This window comes from Trematomus bernacchii, unplaced genomic scaffold, assembly GCF_902827165.1.
Source record: "Trematomus bernacchii unplaced genomic scaffold, fTreBer1.1, whole genome shotgun sequence".
Lineage (NCBI taxonomy): Eukaryota > Metazoa > Chordata > Actinopteri > Perciformes > Nototheniidae > Trematomus > Trematomus bernacchii.
In genome coordinates this window covers 5,593,999-5,615,463 of record NW_022987869.1, presented here as the reverse complement: position 1 = coordinate 5,615,463, position 21,465 = coordinate 5,593,999, and the positions used below count along the sequence as shown (strand labels likewise).

Here is a 21,465-nt window from a genome sequence, read left to right as displayed (position 1 = left end):
TTCAGGTCATAGTTTTACGAGGTGGACACGCATTCACTACGTCATTATGAGGGATTTATTTTTGTGAAAAGAAACTAGCAGTTGGTCCGTTGCAGACATTCTAAAGGTCCAAACAACGAGGGAGCACCCCTGTAGATGACATAAAGATCATCCTTGTGTTGCTAATATAGGGTTAATGACAGCTCCATCAAAGTAAATAGCAAGAGACTCCAAACACTGTTCACATAAACTGAGGGAGTAGCTCATCATAAACTCTATATTTCAAACCCTCATCTCAAATGTCACTGCCAACCTTACCATGGCACATAGCCTCACACATACATCTCAACAGATCAGATCAGTAGGCCAGTGCAAATGAGTCACAACCACGCATGACCCTTTAGATTGTGATGAAATGTCCCATCATAATCTCTACATGAGATAATGTGCTACTTATTCAGCAGGAAAAAGTCCCAGTCTGTATCTCTAAAGTGAGTCACAAAATATTCCATTCAACTTTTACTATATGAAATACAACAAGACCATTTAAATGACGTTATTTATTTTGTTATCTCCTATATTATGTTATGTTTCAGCAAATACATTTACTAATCATGGACCACATGCGCGTTACCCTTCATCCATGGGAACTGACTTTTCTCGCTGAGTCATGTTATGTTTATAGTCTTGCAGTTGTTCTAGATAGCAGAAAGACATTTAGATGTGCATGTTGTTCTCTGGGAAGATGTGTGTCAAACTATTTGTTATGTTACTGTGTGATCTGTGACATCAATGGGATTCTAACAAGTGATGAAGATGAGTGAGGGAGGAATATAAAAAGGAGGGAAGCTCAGTCATTGACTTTACACTGGTATCTACTTTCCAGAATAACTTCCAACCATGCTGTGTGTAAATGTCCGCTGGGTTGCTGTGCTGCTCTGTGCTTGGACTGCGATGTTTGGATCGATGGGACATCCTCTGGACAACAAGACGAACATGACAACAGTCACTCCTCAGATGGAAGAGGAATCAAGAGAAGAGATGATGCCGACTCCTGCTAACACCACAGACACAAATGCAACATATGTTTTCAAGGTGAGGGAATGAAGGAAATGTGTCTGTTCAGGATATAAATCCAGTGAATGCAGTTTTCTTAGTCCTGAAGATGTGTGTTTATCATGTTTGATCCCAGCTTGTAGATTTCTATGAGTCCGGATGCTGTTAGGAAACTATTTTTTTTAATAACTGTGGTTTCCAAGGCCACAAGTTGACTTTGAGATGAAAGAGTAAAAACAAAATGAAATGTAACAGAACATTTATCAGAATAAATTGAAACTCAAAGGGTTAAACATAAAGTGTATAACAAGATATGAATGAAATTGATTAACTATCTGTATGTGTTGTGTCAATGTTTTATTAGATTACTGTTTTTTCCAAATATCCTTTAAAGTAAAGTCAATGTGGAAAGGTTTAGCATTTTAGTAAACAATTTAATCATCCCTTTTAACAGGCCCTTTCATTTCTGTGCACCATATAACACTGTCCTGATTGTGTTGCAGCATTCTGTGCGTCAGTCCCTGTCCTTGTCTGCCGGGGAGCAGGAGTTTCTCCTGAAGAGGAAACAAGTCGCTCTGAAGGCACTCAACAAGCTGGGAATCAAGAGTACACTGGTATGACTGAGGGAATGTTACTTTTAAATACATATGTCAGATATATTTACTTTCTTTGAGTAGTTCTACATTGATACTTTGCACGTATGCACACTTCTGACTATGCATTGCATATGTAGTATAAATGCTTTAAACCAGTTTTCATAATGGCAAGTATTAGATATTCTTGAACCCCGAGAGCAGGAGAGACTGAAAAGAGTCAAGGCAAGCTTATAAAAGTTAACAGCATTTAATTACACTAAAGATGCGGTGGTTTACAAATGAAATTGCAAGCGGAGACACTCTCCCCATGTCTTGGTCAGCCCAGGGTTGCGTTCGAATACTCCAAAAAAACAGCTCCTAAGTTCTAACCCTATCGTCTATTCCTTGACCTCGGAGTGAAACGTCATGGGGTTAAGGGATAGTGGATAGGAGAATTCAAAAGGATTTAGGAGAAGAGACTGCGGCACTTTAGAGAATCCGACTGCACTTTCACTATCCGACGTGTTTATGATGCGCCAGCGGACGTCATAAATGTGCGTCTGCTGCTGTGGGGAAACTATGGAAACTACAGTTTTCTATACAGCGGACTACAACATGGATGTTTAATAAGAACGAGGGACTACTGTAAACTCATCTAGAGACTCTGCACCGTGCTCTGATGCTGTTGTTTTATGCTTTATGAAAGGGGACAACAGAGAAACATATTCTTCATGACCAAAGTTGGAATTGAAATAAAAAAGGAAAGTGAAACTCATGCTCGTCACCCTCTCCCTCCGGTCCACATTAATACAAATGATCCCAATACGTATGATTGTATGAAAAGATCTTAAAATCAATACAAATGTATTTATTATAACGGTTAGTCCTTAACATCTATCACTGTGTATATCACCATTCAAACATCTTTTAAAAGTTGAACAAACCCCACACAGCTCAGTAAAGACTGTGAAATGTTGACTTTATTTGATCATTTCAGTAAAAACTAACGTTCATATTTCTCTTTTTAATTATAATACTGATGAACGTTCAAAACAAAGCACTTTGGCAACTTACCACATACGTTTTAAAATGCTTAATAAGCACCGTAACTTTCATGATATCATTTCTCGTTCATAATCGGTTGTTTCCGTGAACGGCCGACTGTTGTGTGACGGCAAATGCTGCGGCCGCAAGGCATTGTGGGGCAGCATTTTCTCCTCTCCTTTCGGTTAGGGAGGTCCAGTGGTTCCTAAGCTAAAGGAGGTTATAAAGGAAGTTTGAAACCTCCTTTCCTTTTAATTTAGAGAATTCGAACGGCACTTATCATGGCTGCCACTGAGGGACTTCCGGGTCATTTCACTCCGTTAGGAAGGTTCCTAAGCTAAATGGACTATTCGAATGCAACCCGGGTCCGGAGCATGGATCCTTGATTCTTGGCTTGGTCTTCCTGTTGTCATCTCAGGTCTTCTCCTATTGGCCAGCGTCGTCGGGGGGGCGGGTCCAATGCAATTCCTGCCTTTTTTTGTTGCTAAATTACATCCTTCTGGTGTCTGTGGTTATTTAAACATTCCCTGATAAACGTTATTCAGCGTCAATAAATGAGTGCTAATCCCAGTGTGTTTAGTGTACAACATCACATGTCATTTCACCTTCAATTCACGGTTTCAAAACGTTAGCCACATGCTAATGCTAACCGGAAATGAAGGATTTTCAGAATAAAACTGCTTTTAAGCTGACGTAATGTTTAAACTAAATTATGCCATAAAACATTTATTTTAATTTCTAACAATCCCTCCTTTCACACCTTTTAAGGTGTGAACACAATACTGAAATCAATGAGTTCTTCATAAGACTGCTTTTAAACTGACGGTATGTTTTAGACTAAATTATGCCATAAAACATTGATTTTAATTTCTAACAATCCCTCCTTTCACACCTTTTAAGGTGTGAACACAATACTGAAATCAATGAGTTCTTCATCTGAACTTTGCATAGTACATAACTCATATAAAAAACATACTATCAAAATGGAATGGTTCAAATAACCGTCATCAAAAATGCAAAAAATACTTCGGTTGGTCTTCAACATAACAGTTTTCCCTTGTGCTTAAACTTCTAGTTTTAACATTCAATATCACTATTCAAAATAGCAGCAATTACCTTGGTATTTGAACATTTCTTTCTCCCTCCTTTCACAGACACCGTTCTCATACCACATTCAGTGTTAAGGCACTTGTTCTTTTACAAAATATAAGGATTAAACTATCTGAAAATAGCTAAATCTTATCCTCTTCAGTTTTTTTTTTTTTTTTTTTTTTTTCATACACCCCCTTTTTCAACTAAATTCTAGCGCCATTCTATCGGTCTGTTTTTATCTGGTTACAGCAGATATAGTTCTCCCCATCCACATTCTTGTTGGTTATGGGACAGAGGAATAATAATTCAGAACCTGCTGATATCTGAATCTTACTACTTGGCATAAGTTACAAAAAAATAAAACATCTTCATGGTGAACTAAATAACATATTTCAATAGCTCGGAAATGTCTGATGAGCATCTGTGTTGTTCCTAAATAAAATCCTTGTAATCTTTCTCAAATCTAAATATAACAATGAACTATTCCTGTTTGTGGTAAAGACACACACTAACATTATGTAATACAATTTCATTATGGATTCAAAAACAACTGAAGTCATGATGCTGTCAGAGTGTGGTTTCCTGAGTGTATCTGTCCTATAAGGTACGTCATTCTCTGCTTGGCTCGTGTGCAGAAATCCCATCAATTTCACCTGGCAATACTGCTTCTACCTGTCTATCATCAAGCTGAAAAATGAATGCAGAATTCCAACATACTGTCATCAAATGTCTTTCTATTATGAATTTAAATTAAATGTATATCCCCATAATAACCTAAACAATAAAGTCCATGGCTTTTACATCTATTTACCAGGCTAGTTACAAGATGTTGTCTAAATTAAATTCTGTGTCATTACATTACTATGTTTTAGCTTAACTTAACTGTGATATGTTCTTTCTATATTTCAAACCTCAGTTACTCTAATGTCTGTTAAAATATTACAAAATAGTTTCATTATCACAGGTCAACTTCTTCTGTATTCTATTCTGGAATTACATCTCTCACAGTAGCCCCTTGGCCACTGCTTCTGCATCTGTGTTACCTGTTCAAAATGCAATCAATATTTAGAAACATGTCAACATTCATCAAACAGTATCTTATCCCCAGATATGGAGCAGGTTAATTCTGAAACTATCATTCAATGCTCAGTCAATCCCTAAAAGAAACATTTAAATTGTGAATTTTACAGCCATGTTGATGTTATACATTATACATTTATACACACTCCCCCCCTTTTTACACATGAACTCATGTGTAACAAAATCCTGTAATGGGGAGGGGAAAGAAAACGTTCAGGTAAATATTGGTTAGGGACATAGCGAACATTATTTACAATTTTACATCCATTATTATTGTTTCCACAGTAAACACTTCAGTGAAAATAAGTGTTTCTCTCCGTCCTTCAGTCCTAAAAGAAACAGAATCTTCAGATTTTAGTTTGAGTTTACATTTGCAAACGGCCAACTCCTGTGGGAGTAAAATATCATCAAGTAGATTAGAAATGGGTCACATGTGCGGTTTCCCCTTTTTGTGGAATTTTTAGGAAACCTCTCGTTTCCCTTGGAGCTCCAAAATAATATGTTAGTCCAAAACCATGCTTGGTTAGTTTTTGTTTTAGAATCATGCAGTTACACTGATCACATTCATTCACACTCATACCGTCTGGTTGTCAAGTCAGGTTCGGTCAGGTACACCCCAGAGTCAGTCATTGACAGTGCTTTTGTCACACTGTCAGTCAGGGTCAAAGGTAATTTGGTCTCGGTCTTTTGGCCATGTCGTGCTCTGCAGAGTCTTTTCAGAGGTAAATCAACATAGGCGGGTACCCTTTATCTACAAAAATATGTCATATGCGGAGCGCCATTCCTTATTCATTCACAATTTCAACTATGATTTTCAAGATGGTATTAACTTTTCATTGGGACTTCTGCTTCCCATATTTCCTGACACTTGGTACAAAACTCACTTCCTTATAGTACTACTACTACTGCAATACATTTACACCTAATTAGTATTAAAATGTCTAATAGATCTATTTCAGAAACCTGTGTACATAACTATTATCTTGAGTCAAACCATTACTAGGATCCGTGTAGCTCTGCTATGTATTTCATAGCTCATTATACTCATGTATCTTCAATTCTGGTCTACTTAAAAAACAACGTTAACCTCTTTAGCAGTGTGTGGAACCTTGGGTGTCCGAACATGCAACAATTACTCCCTCCTTTATCAAGGATTTAAAAACAGAAGTCATTTCATATTTCCCTCTTAAAGCCCTCCTATGGTAATAACTATGCCACAATGGTGAAACCAATACTTTAGATTGGAATACTATATTTGGAATGTTATTCCAAAAACTTCTAAAAATTATTTCAACCATTGTTACATATTTACCCAACATAACTCTTCCTATAAATTGAAATACTTACATGTTTCAAGCATCACATATTTCACACACTACGAAAGAACATCTCCATACTTTCTCCAATATTTAAAATCCCACTGTTACTTAGAACAATAGTATAAAACCTGCAGAGCACACTAATCAGACCACAGTAATGTAAATTGACTCAAGTGTAGGCCTATGTCTACTTTCTATTATACTCATTACTTTTGGTGAACATTTGTTTATATTATCTAAATTCCTTGTCTATGACGTGCAAATAGTTTGAGTGTAAAAATGTGTTTTTTCTCTATGTATTTACACTCTACGGATTCTTGAGTTTATTCATCTCCTGGTGCTGTCGTTCCTAAAAATGTTCAATTCCTTATTGTATTGTACCAGTTTTTTCAAAATCAGTTCTAACTGCCGTGCCGTTTCAGGTAATGTTGCGGTACGGCTACACAATTTGTAAGAAGGTGCCAACATGTTCCTTTGTTAACTCTGATCCGGAGTGCATCTGCAGTGCGTTCTACAACTTCCCATGGTCCACTCCATACATGTTGCAACGACTTCATCTTGTGGATTTTTTACATTTACCCAATCCCCTGATCCAACAGAAATATTCATCATGGACCTGGCATATGCTTCCGCCTCAATTTTTCTAATATCCGACACTGGTTCTCCTCTGTATTGTGAGGTGCTCGATTGTGGTGGATATTGCAGAGTGGGGCAATCTCTGGCCAAATGTCTACAATCTCCACATATGAAGCAGATACACAGGTGTTTGCTGTTGAAGATACTGTGGTGCTTGTGGCTGTACTTGGGTAGGAAGATACACAGGTATTTGCTGTTGCTGGAATTGTGTGGGAAGATACTGCGGTGCTTGTGACTGTACTTGGGTAGGAAGATACACAGGTATTTGCTGTTGCTGGAATTGTGTGGGAAGATACTGCGGTGCTTGTGGCTGTACTTGGGTAGGAAGATACACAGGTGTCTGCTGAACTTGGTTTTGTGGACATTCTTTGGACCAATGTGACGTCTGACCACATGTGTAGCAGCCACCATTTTGGAAACCTCTTCCTCTGAAACTTCCTCCTCCGCTTTGTTGGTTTTGCATTTGATTCTCTGGTTCTTCCTGAGTTTGAACTGTTGGAGGTGTCCGCCCTGCCTTCTCTGCTAGTATGGCCATCTGCTTTGTCGATTTCTTGTTTTTATTAGCTTCGGTATCTTTCTCAGCTATTTGTATCTTCAAGAGTCTTCTCGCTAGTATTTTGTCGTCTTCATCATTTTCCCTCTGTGTTGCCTGGTATTTCATATCGTGGTGAATGAGATGTTGTCTCCATTCTTCAATGGGTTTAGTGTCTAATCCCACCACATCTCCCAGGCATGCCTGCACTGATGGGGGAAGGGCTTTAATGACAGCGTTCTTCCACAACATTTCAACAGATGGAGAAAGATCATGTCGTTCTCCCGTGCTGTCCTCCCACACTCCTTCACATCTCTTCAAGAAGGTATGCATATCTTCCCCCTGCTCTTTTCTCAGGCTGGTGAGGGCATGTAAACTGCGTGTTGTCGGGTAGATGTGACGGATAGCAGCCCAATAGCTCGACCTGATATTGTTGAATGAAGTGTCATCTGGAGAGTTAGTGCATTGGGCCTTGGAATCTACTGCTCTTGCCTCTAGTCTTCCTTCTATCCGTCTAAGCAGTGCCCTCATGTCTCCCAAGCACAGGTGGTCTTGGCCAGTGTACTTCTCCAGATCTTTCACCCACTTCTGACCTCCTTGGGTGAGTGGAGGTAGCTTTGCCACTAATGATTCCATGTCCCTGTGAGTCCATGGTTGGTAGTCAAATCCTCCTCTTCCAGCCGCTATCAATGGCATGACGCTATGTACAGTGCCCCTGGTCTGTTGTTGCTGTGTGTCTTCCGGACATACTGAGTGTCTGCTGGTTACAGAATGTGCACTGTCGCTGTCATCGTGTCCTTTGTAATTTTGTTTGTCTGGAGAGTAGTTTGTTCGGCGTGTTCTTTGAGAGTCTTCCCATCTTTGAGTTCTTTGTTGTTCTTGTTCTCTCCTTTCTCTCTGGTGTCTGTCTGCCATCATGTCTTTATGGGCTTCATCTGCCCGTTGTCTTTCTTCTGCGGAATGTGTTGTTTCAGGAGAGTAACCAGTTCGGAATTGTTTCTCTTCTTGTTCTTTTTCCCATCTTTTTCTTTCTTCATGTTCTTGTCTTTGTCTTTCTTCCTCTCTTCTTTTGAGTTCTTCCATTCCTCTGCCGAGTTCTTCCATTCTTCTGCTGAGTTCTTCCATTCTTCTGCCGAGTTCTGCTTCCATCAGCTGGTTGACACTGGATAGGATTCTTACCTCATACGCCAATTCTTTCACATTTGGGGCTTGAATTGAAGCTTGGTGAGAAGGGTTGTTCTCTGATATGTCGGGAGGAGACACTTCGGTCAGGCTTGGATACGGCTTTGGAGTTTGGATAACTGGAGCCTCTTCTGTTATTTCTGCTGTGTCTTCATTTACTGGCAGATCTTCTGCTTCTACCATATATAAGCTGTTTGTCAATCCTTGGCGGACATCTTCCAGATAGAGTACCAGTCTTGTAACTCTCTGTTTTCTTTTTTCAGCTCTGTTCATAGCGATTTTTTCAGGTCCATACCAAGAGGGCCGTCCGGCTTTGATCCATGCTTCTTGGCTTGGTCTTCCTGTTGTCATCTCAGGTCTTCTCCTATTGGCCAGCGTCGTCGGGGGGGGCGGGTCCAATGCAATTCCTGCCTTTTTTTGTTGCTAAATTACATCCTTCTGGTGTCTGTGGTTATTTAAACATTCCCTGATAAACGTTATTCAGCGTCAATAAATGAGTGCTAATCCCAGTGTGTTTAGTGTACAACATCACATGTCATTTCACCTTCAATTCACGGTTTCAAAACGTTAGCCACATGCTAATGCTAACCGGAAATGAAGGATTTTCAGAATAAAACTGCTTTTAAGCTGACGTAATGTTTAAACTAAATTATGCCATAAAACATTTATTTTAATTTCTAACAATCCCTCCTTTCACACCTTTTAAGGTGTGAACACAATACTGAAATCAATGAGTTCTTCATAAGACTGCTTTTAAACTGACGGTATGTTTTAGACTAAATTATGCCATAAAACATTGATTTTAATTTCTAACACAAGTCAACTCAGATTGAGTAGTGTTTTGTGTATCTTTTTATCACCAACTCATTATTTCCATGGTCATTCTGAAACAATACGAATCTACAGCCTTGCTGGAGAACCAATGAGGCTGTACTTAAGCAATGCTTTGAGCTAAATGCTAAAGTCAGAATGCTAACATGCTGCCATGGAAAACTTAAACTGTATTGGTAAACCATGTTCAACATTTTAGTTTAGTTTACATTTCCTGCTTGGCCCTTAAGATGAAACAAAGCTGAGGCTGTTGTCATTAGTTATTGGTTAACAACCCCAGGAATGGAATGATGGTAATGTATGTTAAGTCAGGGGATCACCTAAGTCTTTCAGATCCTTGAACATAAATGTCCAAATGTAATTGTAAACCATGCAATGTTTAATAAGATATTCCACTGTAGGCCAAGGTGGATGCTATCTTTGTTGACTACTGTTACTAATACTACTGGTGAGCTTCAGTCCTTTAGTCTTTACACAATGTTCTATCAATATGCTAAAAATAAGGAAGATAAGGTTCTTCGTAGCACAAACAAAGATTTCTTAGCAGTCACGTATCTGTATTATTCCTATTAGGCATATATGCTTCCTAGTCAACAGCAGCAGTAGAAATGTTTTAATCATACCAGGATAATTGGTAATGCTAGCAGCACTGTACTGCGAGTGCACAACAGGGCTTTGAGCTAATGCTAGCATGCTAACATGACAATAACAAAGCTGTTATTAAACGCTACTATTTTCTACATTTTAATTTAGCTTGTTAGAATGCTATCATTTGCTTATAAGTAGCACCAACATAATGTTCTATAGCTCATGATAATTTGGTCATAAATCGGGAATATTTCAAGAATTCAAATGTTGAATGTTGTTTTAAAAGTCCCTAAATTCATAAACATTATGTCCCCGGGCCGGACCCCCATTTTTTAAGACCTTGCTGCAGAGACAAGAGCTGGAAAAAGTACTGTAGGAAAAAAACTGTGTAGGAATACTCTGTGACAAGTAAAAGTCCTACAATCAAAATGTTACTCGAGTAAAAGTACAAAAGTAGTAGTCATTGTGCTGACTTGATTATATTTCACATCATTAATCCAAATCTGTAAAGTAACTAAAGGTACAAAATAAATGTAGTGGAGTAAAAGTTCATGATTTACCTCTGAATGTAAGTGGAGTAGAAGTACAAAGTAGAAAACAAATGGAAATACTCAAATACAGTAGTAGTGGAGTTGGGTGACACACTTCTGGAAAATATTGTCCTGTCTCTGCTTCTATTGCTGGTAGCAGAACTTTAAAACACTTTTTCCATTTCTGCACTCACCTGTTTCCTCTATTTTGTTTACCTCTCTCTTTCCTTCAAGGATTCAGTCCCTCACGTTGCAATCTTGGGGTCCGGCGGGGGTCAGAGGGCCTCTGTGAGTCTGGTGGGGTCCCTCGATCAGCTGGAACAGGAAGGCCTGTTGGACACTGTTATCTACCTGGGAGGAGTTTCTGGAACTGCCTTGTAAACACTTTGATATGCACACTACACTACTGGAGTACTTGACTGGTGCCAAATACAGTATATCAGAGATAACATGGTTAGGAGATCATATTTGCCTTTATTACACTCTTTGATTAACAATATAATTTAACAAACTAATTTGTTGGAATGACACAAAATACAGCCACAGAAAAAACGAAATATTATTTTTAAATGGTCCGGGCAGTAACACGCCCTTTTCCAAAAATGTGCCATATAAAGTATATTGAAAAATATATATGAAAGAGCAAGAAGACATCAATGCAATGTAATAGTAAGAACTATTTGACAAAGAGATAAAGAAAGTTGAACAGAGTTACATTTAGCTAGCATCATTATCTCCAAAAGCCGCTAAATCCACTGATAGTCACCAGGTCTACTCCCCAAAAATGAACATTATTAAATTAACAACGAACATGCCAGACAGACAAGTAGGTTGGTGGTCCAATCATTTAATTGGAAGGAAATGATTGGACAGTCCCACGACAGACGCAGATATCGGACGTCTTTCTTTTTTGAAATAGTGATTGTTGTTGGGATTTAAAGATTAATACAACAAATCAAATAAAAGCATGTTTCAAAACCACACTATAGTTTCAAAGCACCTTAACAACTATTTGACAAATAGATGAATCAAAGTTGAAAAAAGTTACATTTTGTGGAAGTTGAGGAGTTGAAGCGAAGATGTGACATATTTTTGTCATGGTCAGTTCTTTTTTCTGTGAGTGAATCTTTGACTCTTCCTCTCTCAGGGCGATGTACTCTCTGTACAGCGACCCACAGTGGAGCAGAAACATGGACCGAGCCGTGTCCAGGCTCTCGGCCCCCGGGGTCAAACCACTAGAGGTCGTGTCCTGGCTGGGCCAGAAGGCTAAGGATAAGCGCTTCTCTCTTAGTGACATCTGGGGGGTCTTCATCTCTGCTGCCATCACCAAACAGGTAAAGTAAAATGGTTAATGGAATGGAATGCATCTTGTGATTCTCTAGAATTTTACTAGCAACATTTAGTATTTGTTCTGCTTTAGTAAGCAAAGGGGACGGTACGGATTAAGACAAAATAAAGCAGTAGACTAACAAATGTAATAAAGAGGCAAGCAAAACCATCCCAAATGCTGCCAGTTCCTCTCCAATGAAAGTAGCTAGCATCGTTAGCTCCAAAAGTCGCTAAATCCAGTGAGGAAATCTCTATGTCATCAACACTGAAAATCCCCAACAATATAATTATTAACTTAACAACGAACATGCCAGGTAGACAGGCAGCTTGGCGGTCCAATTATTTAATGGGAATGAAATTATTCTACAGTCCTGATTTCTTTCTTTAGTGCATTTGATTTACTTGTTTCTAAGAACTGTTACAGGATGTGTATTTTGAAAATTATGTAACTTTTTATTTTTTATTATATTTTGTATTATATCATAACTTAGTACTTTTTCATGCATATGTAACATATGTAACATTAAGCTGTCTGTGGCTCTTTTTGCGGCTGTAACTACGTACATTTCCCCTGTGTGGGACTAATAAAGGTATTCTGATTCTGAAACACACTTTGGATGTTGTGCAAGAATATCGTTTGCATAGGTTATTCTTTGTTGACAATCAATAAACAATGGTTTTAACCTTCTTTGCTTGCCCTGATAAAAACAAAAACACCCAAATCAATCAATGCCTGAGGCTGCCTTCAAAATAAAAGCATAAGCAATTACTCAAATTACCTTAAATAATGACACTAAATAATGATCAAATTACTGTATACAAAAACAGCAAGAAAATACATGTTTTACTATTAATTAATACAAATCAATAAAATGAGTGTTAACCTGCTTTTGCTGTTTTATGATTAAAAAGGTGTTATCAGTCTTAAGGTTAAGCAGAAAAAGATAGACTGCTTCTGACTTCCATAATAAACTAAAAATCGAAGCACTAACATGGACCTTCAAGGCTTCCGTACAGCTACAAACGAGACACACTTACCTTGCAATTAGGTTATGATTTTAAAAGATAAAAATCTGAATGTGTTATATTAATGTAACCAAAGAGACAACATTTAAATGTATAGGTTCATAGTTTCACTGAGCTAATGTTTTGTTATTTTGGCAGTTGGTCCTTCGACGTCTCTCTGATGATCGCATGAACACCTTCAACCCCTATCCCATCTACAACGCAGTAAACAAAAAGTGCCTGAAAAACGGCCCTGTAAGAGGTACTGAGCACATAACTGTGCACAACACAAAAGTTCTCAATCTGTGAAAAGTTGCATCAACAGTCATAAAGGTCAGAGTAGTGTATTTTTAAAGTGTCTTTCCGGCTCTGTGTGCCTGTTTTGTCCTCAGGTAAATGGTTTGAGCTGACTCCTCATGAGGCTGGCTTCACAGATCTGGGTCTCTTCATTAACACCTCTCATGTGGGCAGCTCAAACTATGATGAGGGTCCTGAAGGTAAAGAGACGGAGATGGACATGACCCAGATGCAAGGTACGTCCGTCTCTTTTGTCTTCTAAAAATGTAGAAATATGTGCAACTTGTACGGAAGCCTTGAAGGTGCAAGGTAGTGCTTTGATTTTTTGTTTATTATGGAAGTCAAAAGCGGTCTATCTTTTTCTATAGTGTCTCTCTTGATCACAAGTTAAGTTTCTTGTTATGTTTAAATTAAAAACAGGTGAAATATCCAGAAAAAAAAAAGATTTCTTAAAACAATAACGTATCAAGAATACGTTTTAATGTGCAGAAAACCGGTCCTTAAAGAAAAAAGAACATCGACAGGGTGAGCAGAATCTCATTTAAAAAAATCCTGTTTTTAAATGCCTGCTCTACCAATCTGGGGTTTGGCAATTTGAAAGAAATGCACTTTTACCCGACAAAGCACAGTAACGATAATGCTGTTGTGGAATGATCCAGTGTTTCTGGACTTTGACTTATTCTAGGGAATACGTTTAAGATTTATCAAACTCTGCAAGATCTTTTATAATTATTGCAGGCCTCCAACATTATGAAAGTATGATCAAAATATAATAACCCTACAGTTAAATCTGATCACTTGTGATTTATTCTTCCTACAGCATATCAAAGTCAGTATCAGGCGATTCGCTTAGCTTAGCATTAACGGGGGTAACCTGGCTCCTTCACAAGATGAAAAGAATCCCTTACCAGCACAAAGTCACACATATAAATATGAGCTCTATCTGACGGTACGTATGGTGGCCTCGGGCTTGTTTAAACCCAGTCCTTCGTGCATATCAAACTAAAAGCTAGAAGCTGGTACTGCAGCACAAGTCTTTTTTACAGTGTGTGCATTCTATGTCTGCTTTGTCATGCAGGTATAATGACCAGCGCTTTAGCAGATGAAGAGTCAATGCTAATCTATTGCCCTGACTGGATGAAAGGTACAAATGTTATTTTTTTCACTCAAATTCAAACAAATGAACAGAACCATTTTTCATGACAATAACTTACCGTGTGTGTGTGTGTGTGTGTGTGTGTGTGTGTGTGTGTGTGTGTGTGTGTGTGTGTGTGTGTGTGTGTGTGTGTGTGTGTGTGTGTGTGTGTGTGTGTGTGTGTACTCAGGTCTGGTGGGTTCGGTTAACACTGCTCTGTCTAAGATGAAAAACATGAAGAAATCACTGGACGGTAAAACAACAAAGATTGTGAAGATGTACATAAGCAGTTTAGGGGTCACCAAAATGGCTCAACTGTCAAGGATTTGGTAACCGATAGGACCCAAACGCAGTAAAACACAGGAAGTTGGTAATACAATTCCAATTAAAAATCTGATAAAAAGGGGGGGACCAGACCAGGTAAAACTAAAACAAGAGAAAACTAAACATGTAGAAACCAGAGGGCATGAGGAACAGGAGCAGAAACGCAGACAGGAACTTGGGGAAACAGGCAGGAACATAGACGACGATCTAACAAAGAACACAAGGGAAGACAGACCAAAATACACACAAGACTGATCACAGAGACAACACACAGCTGGAGAGGGGGGGGGGGGGACACTGTTGCAGCAGGTGAACACAATCAGACAGTCAGGAAGTAAAACTGGACACAAAGAGAAAATACATTTCAAAATAAAACGGGGAACTTTAAAGGTGGGGTAGGTAATTTCGGAAAAACCAGCTCGAGATCGCTAGAATTTGAAAATACACAGCCGGGAAAAATCTGCCACTTCCTTACAGAGCCCCTCCTCCAACACACACGAACGCGCACATGACCAATGAGGGCACGAGATAAGTTTGTGCACTGATGGAAGGCTGACAGGCAGGTAGGCCATCCAGTTATTTTAGCCGGGCCGGCTAAAATGATTGGTCGTACTTTTTACAGTACTACGGCTTCCACAGATGAAATTTTTTTATGGATTTTTTGTCAAAGCACTTAAGATATTCATTGCTATCGGGATGTTAAGAGCATTCCATGGAATATAACAAAAAGTGTATCTCGAGCCGGTTTCTCAAACTCACCCCACCTTTAAATACAAAAACTATCATCATGACATCAACAATGATTTTTATTTTTTAAGGGATCCTTGAGCAGGGGCGTCAGAAAGTGATGGAACCGTTACAGACCTGGAGCGATAGTCTAAGTGAAGGACCAGTCCAAGAGAAAGGTCAGTTCTAATATTCTGTAACTATCGCTTGTGCTCTGCAACCTTTTTACCAAAGCAATTGTTTTTTTAGCATCTGTCCCACTGCTGGCACAGAAAATACTTTAACTAGAGGGAGGATTTATTCTCAATCATCATTTCTTTGATTTATTGATTTTTGTAATATTGGATTGGGTTTTCTTTTACATAGCAATGTTTAACAGAAAGCTTTTAATCCAAAAACTTGATTCAAGCAATACTTTCTAGTACTCTTTTAGCTCAGCATCAAACCACAGACAGACACAGAGCTGTGGTGGTGAACATGGTGGAGAATTGAGCAGCTAAAGAGACAGAAATGTTCCATAAGAGATTGTGGAGACCAAAGACAGAGCTACAATGAGAGGGCCTACAGTCATTAGATGAAAACAAGCACAACAATCCTAAAGTTGCTTCATAACTTCTGCATTGATTGGAAGATGTTTTTACAGCTGGTTTTGCTGCCGCCAAGTGGCAAACAACATATTTTAGAAAGTACCTCACTTCATTTGGTTGTGCTCTGTTTTCAGTCTCTTGGATGATACAAAAAGGCCTCCCTATGATTGGAAACTGGGAATGGGGAACAACTGAAAACTTCCTCTACCAATACCCAGGTGAACTTCTGTCACTAAGCCTAAAACCTGTACATTAATCACATTTACAATACTGCGATTTGCCAGACAGATGGCCAGAAACAATCAACCAGAACGAGCAGTTACTATATTGTGCTTTGTGTTGTTGGGAAGGTGCTGAGGTGCCGTCATGCATCAGCGGAGAGAAGCATCTGCAGCTGATAGACGGGGGTTTGATGATGAACATGCCTTTCCCTCCCTTCCTGGGTGAAAAGAGAGATGCAGACCTCCTCATCACTCTTGATTCGGGGGCTAGTCAAACCTTCGAGGTGAGGCAGGGGGCTTGCTGGTGTTTTGTATATTGATGGAGCCCCGGTCTGGCGGATGCGTTATAAACTAGCTGTTCTCTGCACAGACGCTGAGTGTGGCCAGAGATTACGCAAAGGCAATGAAGAAGCCTTTCCCAGAGATAGACGACAGGATCTTTGAGGAGAAAGACTGGCCGGAGGACTGCTATGTGTTCGAGGGAAAAGACAAGGAACCCACCATCGTTTACATTCCGCTCTTCAACAGACACAACTGTAAAGGTTTGTTGCACCATAGGACACAACACAAAACTCTGATGTCAAATATGTTCCTGGTGCTAAATGATTTTGTTCTGGTCCAGATGTGGAGGAAGTCCAAGCAAAGATGAAGGAGTTCTCCACCTTCCAGCTTCCCTTAAACCAGGAGAGGATTGAGTTTGTGTTGGAGACGGCGAAAGCTAACATCAGGAACAACAAGGACACTCTGCTTATGGAGATTTACAAGGCCTCTCGCCGCAGACACAAGAAGATGTAGGGCAGTCAGTGTAAGTGGATAAATACACACCAATTAATTAACAGATTGACCCAATTGACAAAAATGTAATATACTAATATCCTTCTTTTTCTTTGACAGGTCTTCAGTAGTCTGACCTCTACCTTAATACCGTTTGTTCCACACAAACATTGAGGCATTGATGGGAAAACATGTTTCCAATGATTTGATATATGATCCAATATTTTAGTTTAAATTATTTATTGCTTAAACACTGTGTTAAATTGTTTGATTTCACATTCATTTGAAACCATATTTATGTTTAAACATGACTGAAATAATCCTGTATTATTTAGATGTAGTAACGTAAATGAAACACTAGAGGTCAGTCTATGTTCAAGATGTTCTGACTGGTATCAGTAACGTTTCTGAGGACAACCCTGATAGATACTCACATTCTTTACAGTATTGTATTTGTTGAAAAATGACATTTGGAGCTATTTATGGTAGAAATGACTCTTTATTGCGTAATAAAACAAAATAGACCACAAGTTCAACATGTTGTTCCAAAGTCTTTATCGATGTCCTGATTTTTTTTGACAAAATATTTCTTATTCAAAAAGACAACCCTTCAACTGGGCAGCTGCAAACCGCTTACACAGATAAACAACATCACTTCAGTAAACGTGGCCGTGCATGGACACGGTTGTCATTCATCGCTCGACGAGTTGACAGTGTCACCAACCCACCGACAGCGATGAATGTGAACCGGGAACCTGCGCTGGGGAAAGAGAGGGAGGGGGGGTTTTCCCAGAAAGGAACCGAACCGTGGAATAACAGATGGATTGTTGAGCTTTAGACAAAATGTAGAAAGCAGTTAAAGGGCCCATGTCATGCTTTTCAGGTTATTACCCGTCCCCTTGTGTGTTATGAAGGTTTTTCTGCATGTAAACGGTCTGCAGAGTCACAAACCCTCAAAGTACACCCTGTAGCGAGTAAAACTCTAACACAGAGTCCCCTCCCCAAAACGCCTCGTTGGAGATACGTCACTGCCCATTTGATTCTTCCATTTCGTTCCGGGTACGGCATGATGTCAAGCCGTACCCGGAACGAAATGGACCAATCCGTGGAGCCGTTACGTTACGTCCGCGGAGCCGTTACGTTAAGCCCCCGCTGATTGGTCCAAATTGACCAATCCACGGACTTCCTCACACACAGGCAGCTGTGCTGATTTCTCCTCCCTGGCTGCAGGCTGATAACAGACAGTTGGGATCGCGGCGAAATTCTCTCTGCAGACCCATTCTCACAGCGTTTATCAACCTTTTTCTTACTCAATATCAAGCCACACTTATTGTTTTTACTTCGGATGTGAGTTTGTGTGTGCTCAGGATGAGTTTGGCTGTGTTTGGCTGTGTATCGCTAAACAAGGAAACAACATCTCCACGGAGCTCAGCGCGATTCACAACGTCCCGACCAATCAGAGCACACTGTGCTCACAGGGAGGGTGGGGGCTGGAGCTATTGGAGCTACAACGAGCCGTTAAAGGCAGAGAGTGAAATTCAGTGAATACACGTAGTTTACAGAGATGCTGTATGAGAAACCAATGTGAGTTTGGAAAAATGCACAATATAAATCTATTCTAGTAGACCTCAACAATGGAATTATGATCAGTGGAAATGGCCATGACATGGGCCCTTTAAGACCAAATTCAACAAGTGACTTTTCATTGAACAGCCAAATCTGTTTCCCTTTTTTACCTGTTTCGTACTGAGATGTCAACTTAAGATCATGTGACTTTTAGGTAATACATCTTAAAACAATAGAGTGCTGCAATGATGACGTATTTTTGTGTGTCAAACCAGAGGTTTGCATCCTGGAGTAAAGCAATAGGAATTTTTCCATTGGATTTTGGAATATTGCAGAAAATAAGATTTGTGGCAAACTTACATGTCCACTTGTATATTATTTGAAGCGCTAAGCTCTAGAAACAAACTACATCATGGTCACATTACTTCACGTCGCCACCACTAAGCTAAAGGTGGCTATGTTCTGCATGATGACATTAAGTAGTCTTATTTAGACACTTGTTAGCAACCGCTGTTTTATGACACGTAAAGATTCAGACATTTATGGGGTATTGACTGACGTATTTATGATGTAGTACAAAACATAAACCACAGAGCTTATTTCGGGAATCAAACCAAAAACTCAACAACAAAAACACTGACTTGGGAGGGAGGGAGCCCTGAAATGGTAAAATGTTAACTTATTTCTGGGTTTAGGACTAATTTCTGGACAACTCTATACACACATTCCTATCACAGCTCTAGTGCAAGATTTGGGAACAAATTGAAAGTCCACATATCATTTCAGCCTTAAAGGTCCCATGTCATGGCCATTTCTACTGATCATAATTCCATTGTTGAGGTCTACTAGAATAAATTAACATTGTGCAATTTTCCAAACTCACATTGGTTTCTCACTATTCCATTGGTTTACCACTATTGGTATTCACTCTCTGTCCTAAACGGCTTGTTGGAGCTCCTGCCCCCCCCTCCCTGTGAGCCCAGTGGCCGTCTGCGAGACAGCGAGACACAGCGAAACCCAGCCCGAACACACACACACCCGCAGCCTGGCTGGGAGTTTGTGTGTGTGCCCAGGCTGAGTTCCGCGGTGTCTCGCTGTCTCGCAGACCCCACACCAGTGAGCCAGCTCACAGTGTCCCGCTCCTCGCAGCAGCCTCGCAACGTCCCGCCGAGTGTGTGTGTGTGAGGAAGTCCGCAGATTGGTCCAAACGTAACGGCTCCACGGACGTAACTACACCCGAAATACGTCACTATACCCAAGAAGTAAACAATGGAAAAAGAGAAATCTCCAACGAGGCGTTCTGGGGCAGCATAGACAGGTCTTTTCTGTGTTAGAGTTTTACTCACTACAGGGTGTACTTTGAGGGTTTGTGACTCTGCAGACCGTTTACATACATAAAAACCTTCATAACACACAAGGGGACGGGTAATAACCAGAAAAGCATGACATGGGACCTTTAAGAAAAGTTAAGAAAATAATTAATTACTTAAAATAGCGATCACTGTTTTGTGAGCTCACTCCATCCGTTTTTCTGACAAGGTGAAACATGTTCCTGTGGATTGATGTCTTTATTACTTGATTTCTTGACTATTGCTATGTCTACTTGAGCACCTTGTTTTTTTGTATAAAGATGAAGGCCATTTAGTTTGTTCATCCAACTAATACAGCTTCCTTGAGGGTTTGAAAACACATGGGATGTGTTCACAAAAACTGTTTTTCTAAAAAGCACTTGGCAAAAAGATGAAAGCAAACATATCATAGAAAGTCAGAGCAAACACAGTCAATACAACGGAGAGGATTAAAGGTGCTCGATGGATTGTGAAAATCGTCGGTAAATCCCTGGGAGAAGCAGTCAGGATATACTGACTGCATGGACCACTGAGCAACTTTCATAGGCCCTGCTTCCAACGCTGTATTCAGATTCCTTTATATCTGTATACATCCATGGTCACGTGTAACAGCGTTATTACCATGCAAGAGAAAAATGAAGAGCTGGGATGAGTTCACTTTGGCTGTAGAAGCTTTATGAAATGCACTGCCACATATCCGAGGTGCGTCTCAGTGTGTGTTTCAGATGTGAACTCAAGTGTAAGGGTACACTCAACACTCGATGGTTTGTCTGAGTCACAAACTCACCGACAGCGTTGAATGTTCCCCAACACTTGAAAAACTCAAGCTGACAGCGAGTTGGAGTGGACAGCCATGACAGGTTGGACCGGGGGGGGACACACAAGAGCTCTGCAGGTGCACGCACACATTTTCACCAGTGATGTAGTGGTAAGGAAAACTACTACAGCCAGTTGGTACATCTTTGTATTTCTTTGTCTACCTAATGTGTTATTGTTGGTATAAATGTTTAGATATTGGAAGAAACCATTCCAAATATGGCATTGCAATATTTATGCTCATCAAATTTGCAAATTACATTCTTGTTAAGCTGTTGTGCTTACTCATCCAACTCATCAATAATGCAGGGTTGAATATGTAATTGTAAAGGCAAAAATGGCAAAGGGGACGGTCTTGTGCACCAATCTTCTTTAGTGCATAAGGTATGAGTATGGATCTGATGAACACTAAGCAATATAAGACAACAATAGAGAGGGCATACTGAACAGTGGACATGTAGTGCTAGGAAATCTCATTCTAAATAAAGGACTACTGATTTAAAATGTGATCGTCATACTTTAAGTTAACTTTTTCTCCCACTGTATCACTGTTTGTTGACCACTACATCACATGGTGAGCAGGACTTACCTGCACTTAGCAGCTGACATCTGCTCCACACACAGTTACAGCTGAAACACAGAGCCAAAAACAGACAGGTCAATACAGGAAGAAACAAATCAAATATTCATACACATCTGTTAAGTACTGCTTAGCACATGCAAAGGCAGTACATAAGAGTGCTATTCCCATTAAATAGTAATACATTGTATCTACATCATATTGTCTATCATATTATGGTCGTGGGTGTTGGTATATTATTTTAAGATTGATTGACACCTGGAAAATGTTCTCATTAGAATATGTGGCTAAACTAATTTTAGAATGCTAATC

General features: G+C 39.6%; 1 protein-coding gene across 2 annotated transcripts in view; it reads left to right on the top strand.

Annotated features, from left to right (window-relative positions):
* The window catches only part of LOC117469267 (cytosolic phospholipase A2 gamma-like), a 52,081-nt gene extending 34,569 nt beyond the window's left edge, over positions 1 to 17,512 (top strand). For both annotated transcript variants that reach the window (XM_034113661.1, XM_034113662.1), the window contains 14 exons: positions 866 to 1,074; positions 1,539 to 1,649; positions 10,679 to 10,821; positions 11,592 to 11,778; positions 12,938 to 13,040; positions 13,171 to 13,311; positions 14,154 to 14,219; positions 14,401 to 14,463; positions 15,353 to 15,439; positions 15,982 to 16,065; positions 16,198 to 16,352; positions 16,439 to 16,610; positions 16,691 to 16,873; positions 16,963 to 17,512. In XM_034113661.1, the coding sequence (XP_033969552.1) occupies positions 880 to 1,074; positions 1,539 to 1,649; positions 10,679 to 10,821; positions 11,592 to 11,778; positions 12,938 to 13,040; positions 13,171 to 13,311; positions 14,154 to 14,219; positions 14,401 to 14,463; positions 15,353 to 15,439; positions 15,982 to 16,065; positions 16,198 to 16,352; positions 16,439 to 16,610; positions 16,691 to 16,863 (1,680 nt within the window). In that variant the 5' untranslated portion in view covers positions 866 to 879 and the 3' untranslated portion in view covers positions 16,864 to 16,873; positions 16,963 to 17,512. The remainder of the gene's footprint in view (positions 1 to 865; positions 1,075 to 1,538; positions 1,650 to 10,678; positions 10,822 to 11,591; positions 11,779 to 12,937; positions 13,041 to 13,170; positions 13,312 to 14,153; positions 14,220 to 14,400; positions 14,464 to 15,352; positions 15,440 to 15,981; positions 16,066 to 16,197; positions 16,353 to 16,438; positions 16,611 to 16,690; positions 16,874 to 16,962) is intronic.
* The last annotated feature ends 3,953 nt before the right edge of the window (positions 17,513 to 21,465 follow it).